Source organism: Leptopilina heterotoma, unplaced genomic scaffold (assembly GCF_015476425.1).
Source record: "Leptopilina heterotoma isolate Lh14 unplaced genomic scaffold, ASM1547642v1 Lhet_206, whole genome shotgun sequence".
Taxonomy (NCBI): domain Eukaryota; kingdom Metazoa; phylum Arthropoda; class Insecta; order Hymenoptera; family Figitidae; genus Leptopilina; species Leptopilina heterotoma.
This window is the reverse complement of record NW_025110922.1, coordinates 863,785-875,891: the sequence shown is the minus strand read 5'-3', so window position 1 is coordinate 875,891 and position 12,107 is coordinate 863,785. Positions and strand designations below refer to the sequence as shown.

Below are 12,107 nucleotides of genomic sequence, written 5' to 3'. Positions count from 1 at the left end.
CGTCGAAAGAATTCAATTGTTCAAAAATTTGTTGACAAAATTCTTTATGGGAATTGAATTTTAAAAAATATTCAATTATTCTATAAATTCTCTAGATTTGTATTTAAATAATTAATTGAATTCTCGTAGAATTTTCTGATAAAAATTAATTTAAAAACGAATTTCAGTTAGAATTTTAGATAATAATTGAATATTAATTAATCATTGTACCATGAATTTTTAGAAATATTTAATTTAATATTAATATTAAAATTTAATTTTGAAATTCATTTTTTTAAAAAGTTAAATTAAATTTTTTTGACATTTATTTAAGTTTTTATTTTCTAATATATAATTAATTATATTTAATTGAAGAATTTGCGAATAATTAAAATTTCGTAAAATTGAATATTGTAAAGAAATGAATTTGAAAAATGTCAAAGAACTTTTTCGAAAATTATTAAAAATAATCGATTTAAAGAAGAATTTTAGTTAAAATTTTAGATAATTGAATATTAAAAATAATTGAATATATTATAGCGTGAATTTTTAGAAATAATTAAATTTTGAAAAGGTTTCAAATTTTTGTGGCAACATTGTATATGTATTTTTATTTCATTTTTTTTTTTGTATTTTAATTTTATTTTAATACTTTTTTTTCAAAATAAATTTTTCTTGCTTCAAAGAAATAAATTTTCAATCGAGTGTTTAATTTAAGTTCAAGTTCATACTAATTATTCTTATGTAAATACAGATTGTAATTAAAAGCAGTGATTGTTAAAAGTTAAAGTGAAAAAGGAAAAAAAGCAAAAAGTAACTTTTCTATTAATTAATTAAATTTATTAATTATTATCTGTCTTACCTTATTGAAAAAGCTTTCATTGGTCTCGTAATTAGCATCCACCTTTCTATTGCCATAACTGTTAAATTTCCTATACTAGCCAAACCAAGTGTAGACATAAGCCATGCATACCTTAAAATTAAAAAATGTTGAGATATTCATATTAATAATTTATTATATTTTAGAGAAATTTTCAAATTTTTTTCGATATTTCCTGATATAGGTTCATTTCTATTTTTAAAATTCTTGATTAAATATTTTCCTAAACTTTCAAATGACTTTTATTTTTATTTAAATTTGTAGTGTTTTTTTAAAAATTATTTTGTTTATTAAAATGTTATTTCTTATGGTAAAAAAATATTTTAGTTTCTTTATTGTACAGTAATTTTTAAAAAATATTTAAAAAAGAAAAAATTTTTTTTCGAACAATCAAAGGAACGAAATATTTTGTATTAAAAATATTTTCATAAATTACTGATTGCAATTATTTAATTGATTGCAAAATTAAATATATTATTAAATATTATTAAACTTGTAATTAATTTTTTCGAAAGTGATTCAAAATTCCATGAAAATTTAATTTGAACAAGAAATAAATTTTTGTTCATTTAAACGTTCGAAACTTTAAGAACAATTTTCATTTGAACGTTTAAAACTTTAGGAAAATGAGACAAAATAATGAAAGTTGGTTAAAATTAAATTTTTTCTCTGGGTAAAATTAAAATTGCCTTGGAAAAAAAATTTGTTTTTATAAAAAGTCAGTTTATATAATTAAAAATTATTTAATTTATTATTTTGTTAATAATTATTTTTATTCTTCTTTTTAATAAAAAATTTTGGTAAATTTTTTACAGATACAATAAAAAAAATTTGAATAATAATTCGAATTTGGAAAAAAATAACTAGAGACTCAAATTTCTGAAATTTATTACGTTTATTATCAAGAAAAAGAATAAAAAAAGAATTTCTACTTAAATTATAAATTTATAACTTGTTATCCAATCGAATTAACTTGTTGGGGAAATTTTAATTTGACCAAGAGAAAAAAATTTGGTTACATAAATAAAGTTTGTCGTATATAAATTGTGACTTTATTTTAAATTTTCGTTACCCTCAAAAAACAAGTCAAAGGATAAAAAATATATTTTCTTTGAAAAAAAAAGCTCAGTTTTCTACTCCAAACTCATTAATTAATTAAACACACTTCAATATTTGAGGCGCTAATTAAAATTTTCCGCGTAAACCTTTTTTTTCTAGGTATACATATATAAATAATAAATTTACTAAAAAGACGAAAATGTAGAAAAGGATTATTTTACATTTGCAACTTTCTAATTAAAGTTTAATTTAATTTTCACTTTTGCATTTTTTTACAGCTTTGTAATATTATTATGAAAAACAATACAATTTTTCTTGAATTATCATACACGAGAAATATTATGTAAATTATTTTTTTGTACAGTTTGCTCTCAAGAAAAGTTTTCCAGAAGTTTTTCTCATATTTTCTTTCGAATACATGTAAATATAGATAATGAATGTAAATTTTTAGAAAAAATAATTTATTTTGCGATTACCTTTCTTGCGAAAGTGCGTCACATTTATATTATTTGTTATTATTATAATTTTTAGTAATAAATACAATAAATATAACACTATACAATTATTAATAATTGTAAATTGAAAAATAAAATTATAATCATAATTGGTCTATAATTATTTAATAGCGAATAAATTCATAATTCAAATAATAATTTTCTTTAAAAAAAGAGGTCACACGTAAATTTCTTATTACGTGTATATGAAAAATTTTGCGCACAGTGTAAGGTTTCATAAGGCTGACATAAATATGAGTTACAGAAAAGTATTTTTTAATTGAAGCAGAATATATGTTCATGCCTCATCATCATCTTCTCTGCAAAACTTTCTCTGTATACAAATGATCGTGAATTAAAAAATATAAATGATTTAAAAATTGCAAATTGAGTTTACCATAAATATATATACAAACTGCATTAATATTTCTTTGTCAATAAGAAATTACTTATACAGAAATGAAAGAAATTGAAGTCAAACATAAGTGAAAAATTCAAAACTATTGCGAGATTCTTTCATTTAGTTTTTTTCTTCTCGAAATATTTCATAAAAATCTTGAACTGTCGAGATGAACGAAATTTTTATGTTTGAACATTTTTATTAATTTACTTTGGCAAAAAGTCAGTCATGAATTCAAATATTAATATTTCTACTAATTATTTAGGTAATTATCGAATTATTAGTTTAATTCATTTTAAAACTTTATAATTTACACTAAAAACATTTGTTTTATTCAAATAACCAATTACTTGTCTACTAGCAAAAAAATATTTACTTTTAAACAAATAAATTTTTATTTATAAAAAAAATTACATATTTAAATCAATAAATTCAGTCAATTTAAAGCAAATACCACTACATAAAAATTATTTGAGTCCTAGCTTTTTTAAATTTTAATAATTTTTTTCTTTTTAAATATTTTCAATTTTAAAATTAATGTATTGAAACTTATTAAATTCTTGCATAAAGAATCTTTTAAAAAAATTTAAAGAGAATAATATTGAATTCCTTCGAAGAATTTTATTATTTATGAAAATAATTGAATTCTCACGAAGAATTTTATTAAAATGTAGAAAAAAATTAAATTCTTTCGAAGAATAAATACTATTAAAGATTTTGACAATAATTGAATTATTTCAAAAAATTTCCTTCATTTTTTTAATAATAATCGATTTTGTTAATAATTGTAGGGGAGAGTCTCCAGTTGTGAGACGGGTTTCATTTTTGACCCGTAAATTGTAAACGGGCAAACGAAATTGTAAATAAAATATACCGTTCGAAAGGTAACAGAAATACACAACTTTTATTAAAAGAAAGTATAGTGTTTCGATGAACTCAAAAAATTTTACGATACATTTTCCGAGCACATCGCTTTTTTCAAAAAAAAAAAATGTCTCCAGTTGTGAGACACTCATTAAAAATTGCTAAAATTTAATAAGTTTGACATAAAACGTTATGTTTAGTAGAAATAATTAAATATATTAATAATATATATTATTATATACTAAATAATAATATTTATTCGACAAAATATGACTATCAAATAAACACAATTAAATAGCTTCAACAAGAGCATTAAAATTGATTTCTTCTGAATCAATTGACTTTTTTCCACTTGACATGCCCAAAAATACTAGAAAAAAAAATCAAAACAACATTTAAATAGTATGCCTGCAAAGTCGTATTTTTTATGCTGCCCAGATGGGTGTTGACACCGTCTCACAACTGGTGATATGCTGTGTCTCACACCCAGAAATTGGCGCTATTTTGAAAAAGGAAAATTAAATTATTTTCAACCGTAGATTGGAACAATGCAATGTTGCATCACAAAATATAAGGAAAACACTAAAAGAAAATGCATTACATTTACCTTTTTCAATTAATTAAATTGCAAAAAAAGTACTTTGCATTTATTGAAAAAACGCTTTTTAGTCGATTATCACACACAGTGTTGGTATTTAACAAAAACAGTTTATATATCCGCCTCGGTGTAAACGAAAAAGTTGGCTCATATAAAAAGAAATGTTTTTATATAAACCAATCGGCTTTTTAATATTGCATGTTAAAAAAAATTGACTGTCTCACAACTGGAGGTGTCTCACAACTGGAGACTCTCCCCTACTTAATAATTTTACTATTAAAATTTTATTAAAATTATTGATATAAAAAATGAAACTCTTTTAGAAAATTTTATTAGAGATTTGTAAATAATTAAATTTATTAATTTCTGTTGAAGAATTTCATTAAGTTTCTTTTGCAAATAATGTAGTTTTTAAACAAAGAATTTTTTTTCAAAATAATCGTGTCTATTATTAATTATAATTAAATATTTGCGATTATTGAAGTTTATTAAAATTGTATTGAAAATAATTGAATTCCTGAAACGAATTTTATTATTTATAATAAAGAATAATTTAATTTTCGCTATGAATATTACTGCTTATAAAAATAATTCAATTGTTTTGAAGGATTTATTCAAATTTTTAAAAAAATAATTGAATTTTTTCGAAAATTCTTATTAAAAATTAAAGAAAACTGAATTCTTTTATAAAATTTTATTAATTATTAAAAATAATATAATTTTTGCAAAGAATATTTTACTGTTAATAAAAATAATTGGATTGTTTCAAAGTATTTATTAAAACTTTAGAAAATAATTGAATTCCTGAAAAAAATTCTTTAACTATAGAAAAAAAATTGAATTCTGGAATAAATTTTACTATACTTATAAAAATAATTCAATTGTTTTTAAGGATTTATTCAAATTTTTAAAAATAATAGAATTTTGTCGGAAAATTTTATTAAAAATTAAAGAAAAATGAATTCTTTCATAAAATTTTATTTATTATTAAAAATAATAGAATTTTACTATTTACAAAAATAATTATTTTGTTTGGAAGTATTTATTACAACTTTAGAAAATAATTAAATTCCAGAAAAAAATTTTTTATTTAGAAAAAATAATTGAATTCTGCAATGGATTTTACTATTTATAAAAATAATCGAATTACTTCGTAGTATTTATTAAAACTTTAGAAAATAATTGAATTTTTTTGAAAAAATATCATTAAAAATGAAAAGAAACTGAAATTCTTTCATGAAATTTTTTTAAAACTTTAGAAAATAATTGAATTGTTTTGAAAAATTTTGTAACGAATTAAGAAAAAAATTGAATTTGTTCGTGTGAAATTTTATAGAAAATAAAAAATAATTAAATTTTTTCGAAGGATTTATTAAAAGTTTAAAAAATAATTGAATTCTTCCGAAGAATGTTAGAAAATATATAATTGAATTCTTACGAAGAATTATATTTTAAATTTTTTAAAGATTAATAATAATAATGAATTATGTACTTAATGAGGGAATTTTTTAAATTTTGATTATGAAAAAATTAAAAAAAATATATTTAAAAATAATAAAGTTTATAATTTGAATAATAATAATAAAATATAATTTTAAATAATTAATTAATTTTTAATAATTTATTAAATAATAAATATCTTCTCTCTAAATTTAAAGTATTTAAAAATAATTAATTTGATTACAAAATTCAGTCACTGATTAAAATTTTAATAATACTAGTAATATATTAGTATAAATTACTATTTATTAGTAAAACTATTTGCTATTTACTAATTCAAAAGCAAAAAGTCAATCACTAATTGAAATTAGTAAACATTTTTACTAACCAAATCTTTTTTTTTTTAGAAAAAAAATGAGAAAATCTTATTTTAAAAAAAGTATAAATAATTTTTACCATATGCAGGTCTGATGACTCCAGTACCACCCACCATTTAAAGCTGAAGTTAGTGCCAACGGATTTCCCAAAATTGATACTAAAAAATCTCCAATCTGAAAAAAAATGTATTAATTATCAATTATTATTTTTTTAAATTCTAAAAATTATTATGCGTTTTGAGTAAGGATAATTTTAGTTATTCGAAACAATCGATTATTTGATTAAAAGAAAATTTTTTTTCCCCCAACAGTGATAGGAAATGTTTCGCTTATATTCACTACCTTCATGTGTAATTACCAGTCAATTAATGTCCCTAATTAAGCTCAGAAATAATTTTCACAAAAAGCTCATTTGCACGGTTCAATTGCCTTATTTGCATACTAATTAAAAAAGGCATTTTATTTAAATCCGTAAATATTCTTATGTTAACTAATAATTTAAACATTGGTATTTCATTTACCGTTATTTATTATTTTCAAATTAAACAAGCAAATAAATTCCCTCAAATATGGATAATTGTTAAAAATAAATAATAATTGTTAGTAAAATCTCAGTTGTAAAATCAGTGACTGACTTTTTGCTTTAGAAATTAGTAAAAAAAAAACTACAAAAATAGTAAAAAATAACTATAAAAATATTCAAATTTCACTAATTAAATTAGTTACAATTTACAAAAAATTTCAGTTATTTTTACATAATCTAAAAGTGACTAAAATAATAATTTTTTTCAAAAGTTTTCTAAAAATCAATGATTTTCAATATCTACTATTTCAATAAAAATTTTCCAAAAGAATTTCATTATTAGAAAAAAAATTTGAATAAAATTCTTCGCAAACATTCAATTATTTTCATAAATAATAAAAATTTTTACAGGAATTCAATTATTTACAAATTTTTTATGAATTTCTTCACAATAATTCAATTATTTTCATAAATAATAACATTTTTATAGGAATTCAATTCAATTTTGGGTAACATTCAATTCTTCAATAAATTATTTATTTTTGCATTTAAATGATTAGATTCTCGTAGAACTTTTTAATAAAAATTTATTGAAAAATGAATTTTAGTTAAAATTTTAAATAATATAGTTGAATATTAAAAGCATTAAAGCTTGATTTTTTTTAGAAATAATTGAATTTTGAAAATGTCAATCACTTTCAAAAGTAATAAAATTCTTCGCAGAAATTAAATTATGTTCAAAAATTTTTTAAAAGTCTCTTCAAAATTTCAATTATTTTTAATAAAAATTTCACAGGAATTCAATTATTTACAAATTTTTTATGAATTTCTTCACAATAATTCAATTATTTTCATAAAATAATAAATTTTTTACAGCTATTTAATTATTTTCAAAATAAAAAAATTCTTCTCAAAAATCCAATTATTGTCAAAAATTTTAATAAAATTCTTAGTAAAATTTCAATTATTTTAATAAAAATTTCACAGGAATTCAATTATTTACAAATTTTTTATGAATTTCTGCACAGTAATTCAATTATTTTTATAAGCAATAATAATTTCACAGGAATTCAATTATTTACAAATTTTTTATAAATTTTCTTCACAATAATTCAATTATTTTCATAAAATACTAAATTTTTTACAAAGAATCAATTATTTTCATAAATAATAAATTTTTTGCAGGATTTCAATTATTTTCCCAAATAATAAAACTCATCAAAGAATTTCAATTATTTTTTGTGCAATTTTAATCGAATTCCTCGAAAAATGTAATTGTTCTTAAAAATTTTATTAAAATTCGTCCAAAGAATTTAATGATTTAAAAAATTTGTTGATAACATTTTTCATGAGAATTCCATTTTAAGAAACATTTAATTATTCAATGTATTATTTATTTTTGTATTTAAAAAATTGAATTCTCGTAGAATTTACTAATATAAATGGTTTTAAAAATGAATTTCAGTTAATACTTTAGATAATTGAATATTAAAAGAATAGCGTGTATTTTTCGAAATAATTAAATTTTGAAAAAGTTTCAAACTAAAAGCATTGAAATTCTTAATTTTTCATATTTTTGACAAACAATTCTTTAGAATTAATTCTTTTTAAAAGTTTAATAGGATTTTTATTAAAATTATTTCAAGTTTTTATTTTTCAATATATATATATATTTAATTTCAGAATTTCCGAATAATTGAAATTTTGAAAAAAAAATAAATAAATAAATAAAAATGAAAATAAAAAAAAAAAATAAAAAAAAAATTGAATGTTGTAAACGAATGAATTTGAAAATTCTCAAAGAACTTTTTTAAAAATTATTAAAAATAATGGATTTATTGAAGGATTTTAGTGAAAAACACTAGAAAAAAATTTAGTTTTAGAGAAGTTACAAATTATTGCAGAAATTCAATTATTTATCAAGAGTAATAAAATTCTTCTTAATGATTCAATTATTTTTACTAATAATAAAACTCATCGTAGCGTTTCAATTATTTTTCATACAATTATAATTGAATTCCTTGAAAAAAGTAATATTATGTTTATGCAAGTTTTAATAAAATTCGACAAAAGAATTTCAATTATTTAAAAATTTGTTACTAAAATTCTTTATGAGAATTGAACTTTGAGAAATATTCAATTATTCAATAAATTATTTACTTTTGCATTTAAATAATTAGACTCTTGTAGAATTTTCTAATAAAAATTGATTTTCATTTCATAAAAATAAATTTCAGTTAAAATTTAATATTATAATTGAATATTAAAAGCAGTATAGCGTGAATTTTTAGAAATAATTGAATTTTGAAATGAATTTTTTTTGAAAAAGTTTAATTGAATTTTCTTTTATATAATTTATTTTCTAATATGCATTTTTATTAAAGAATTTAGGAATAATTGAAATTTCGTGAAATTGAATATTGTAAACAAATGGATTTGAAAATTTAAAGGGAGTATTTTTTATTATAGTTTTATTTTTTTTTCTTCAATTTTACCCGTTGAGTATGAGAGACAATAGCGAGAAAAAGTATTACCGATATATTGGCTCTACATTATTATTATTGTCAACATGTGAAAATTTCCCAACGGACTTTTTTTTTTTCTTTTTTAGAATTAAATTGAAATGTATAAAAATCTTTTAATCTTAAAAATAAAGTTTATGTACAAAAAATAATGGGAATCAGTATTTATCGGCGTTGACAAATTTTTTATAATTATTGTAATGAAGAATGGAAAATTATTATGAAAAAAATACTCTCCGCGATATGAAAAATGAATGAAATCTCCGATAATGATGAAGAAAAAATTTTAAATCAACAAAGTAAAAGATAAATAATTTCTAATATTCTCGTAAAGCGTGTATTTTTTTCGTATATAAAAAGTAACAAATTGGTCATCAGAGTATAATAAATTTGTTTATGAACCTCTTATCTCCATGTATATTCTTTATACTTTCGCCTTAAATAGACAATTATATGGTCATATATATAGTTTCTTAAAAATTAGTTATTTCACACAAAAGATGTGAGCGCGTTATAAAAGTTTTTTTTCTCTTTGCAAAAGGAAAAGAGCGATATAAAAAAATTACTCACAACTATTATTTATTTTTATTGCAATTTGCTGCAATTTATGTACGTGAATAAAACGAGCATTCATTTTATCCAATTTCCTATATACTTATAAGGGAATATTTTATGAGAATTTGGACATATTTGGCCAAGATATGAATTTCAATTATCTATAAGTTATTAATAATTCAAATTTTTCTGAAAATAGTTAAATTTTTTAATATTTATTTAATTAATTATTAAAAATAATTAATTTATAGAAGAAATTCAGTTAAAAACACTTAAAAAAAATTTATTTTTGGAAAAGTTACAAATAATTGCAGAAATACAATTATTTTCAAAATTTTTTTTAAATTCTTTTTAAAATTTCAATTATTTTTAAAAATTACACAGAAATTTTATTTTGTTACATTTTTATAATTTTCTTCGCAATACTTCAATTATTTTTATAAGCAATAAAAATTTCACAAGAATTCAATTATTTACAAATTTTCTATAAATTTTCTTCACAGAGATTCAATTATTTTCATAAATAGTAAATTTTTTACAAAGACTCAATTATTTTCATAAATAATAAATTTTTTGCAGGATTTCAATTATTTTCCCAAATAATAAAACTCATCAAAGAATTTCAATTATTTTTAATACAATTTTAATCAACTTCCTCGAAAAATATAATTATTCTTAAAAATTTTATTAAAATTCATTCAAAGAATTTAAATATTTAAAAATTTGTTGATAAAATTCTTTATTAGAATTTCAATTTTGGGAAACATTCAAATCTCCAATAAATTATTAATTTTTGTATTTAATTTATTTGGATTCTCATAGAATTTTTTAAATAAAAATTGAATTAAAAGCGTTATAGCGTTGATTTTTTTAGAAAGAATTGAATTTTGAAAATGGCAATTGTTTTTAAAAATAATAAAATTCTTCGCAGAAATTCAATTATATGCAAAATTTTTGAAAAAGTCTCTTCAAAATTTCAATTATTTTAATAAAGATTTCACAGGAATTCAATTATTTACAAATTTTTTATAAATTTTCTTCACAATAATTCAATTATTTTCATAAAATAATACATTTTTTACAGGTATTTAATTATTTTCAAAATAAAAAAATTCTTTGCAGAAATTCAATTATTTTCAAAAATTTTAATAAAATTTTTAGTAAAATTTCAATTATTTTAATAAAAACTTCACAGGAATTCAAGTATTTACAAATTTTTTATGAATTTCTTCACAATAATTCAATTATTTTCATCAGCAATAAAAATTTCAGAAGAATTCAAATATTTATAAATTTTTTATAAATTTTCTTCACAGTAATTCAATTATTTTCCTAAAATAATAAATTTTTTACTGGTATTTAATTATTTTCATAAATAATAAATTCTTTACAGGATTTCAATTATTTTCATAATTATTAAAACTCATCGCATAATTTCAATTATTTTTAATACAATAATTTTAATCGAATTCCTCAAAAAATGTAATTATATTCTTAAAAAGCTTATTGAAATTCGCCAAAAAAATTCAATTATTTAAAAATTTGTTAGTAAAATTCTTTATGAGAATTCAATTTCATCAAACTTTCAATTATTAAATAAATTATTTATTTTTGTATTTAAATAATTGAATTCTCGTAAAAATAATTAAATTTTTTGATAAAATTTGATTGAAAAATGAAATTTAGTTAAAAATTTTAGATAATAATTTATTGAATATTAAAAGCATTATAGCATCATGAATTTTTAGAAGTAATTGAATTTTGAAAAGGTTTCGAATTAACATTTTTGGAAAATTTTAATTTTTCATACTTTTAACTAACAATTCTGTAGAATTATTTTTTTTTGAGAAAATTTAATTGAATTTTTTTTTATACTGTTTGAAGTTTTATTTTGTAAATTGTAATATAAAGTTTTACTGAATGGTGACTACTAAAAATTAGTATAAAAATTATTATTATTGTCAATTAGGAGCTCAATTTTCACTTTAATTTAGATTTAGAGAATCTGATTATAATAAATAGCTCAGAAATTTGTGTGAATTTTTTTTTTTTTACAAAACTTTCTGATAAAAATGATTAAATGACTAATTTTTCCTATAATGTTTTAAACATTTAAGAATGAAAATTTTTTTCAACTTAAATTTATTATAAGAAATTATTATACTGAAAGAAAAATAATGTATAATTTGAAATTTTCCTTAGTTAAGAATTAACATTATTAATATAAATAAAAAATAATTGTTTTTAATAAAATACACATTAAAAAAGATAAACAAAAAATTGTCGTTCATTCAAACGTTTGAAACTTTAGAGACATGAAAAAAATCTTCACGAAAAAAAAAATTTTACTTGGAACAGCGATAAGTTTCTCTAGAATAGCGAAAGTCTTAATTGAAATAACTAAAAATTTCGCTAA

The 12,107-nt window shown here is 18.7% G+C and overlaps 1 protein-coding gene across 3 annotated transcripts in view; it reads right to left on the bottom strand.

The window, feature by feature from the left end:
• LOC122501230 (green-sensitive opsin-like) overlaps positions 1-12,107 on the bottom strand; it is a 51,001-nt gene that overhangs the window by 31,400 nt on the left and 7,494 nt on the right. For 2 of the 3 annotated variants that reach the window (XM_043610542.1, XM_043610540.1), the window contains exons 2-3: positions 6,171-6,265; positions 842-952 (exon numbers count right to left, since the gene is read on the bottom strand). In XM_043610542.1, the coding sequence (XP_043466477.1) occupies positions 842-952; positions 6,171-6,265 (206 nt within the window). The remainder of the gene's footprint in view (positions 1-841; positions 953-6,170; positions 6,266-12,107) is intronic. The other variant, XM_043610541.1, reaches the window with a different exon arrangement.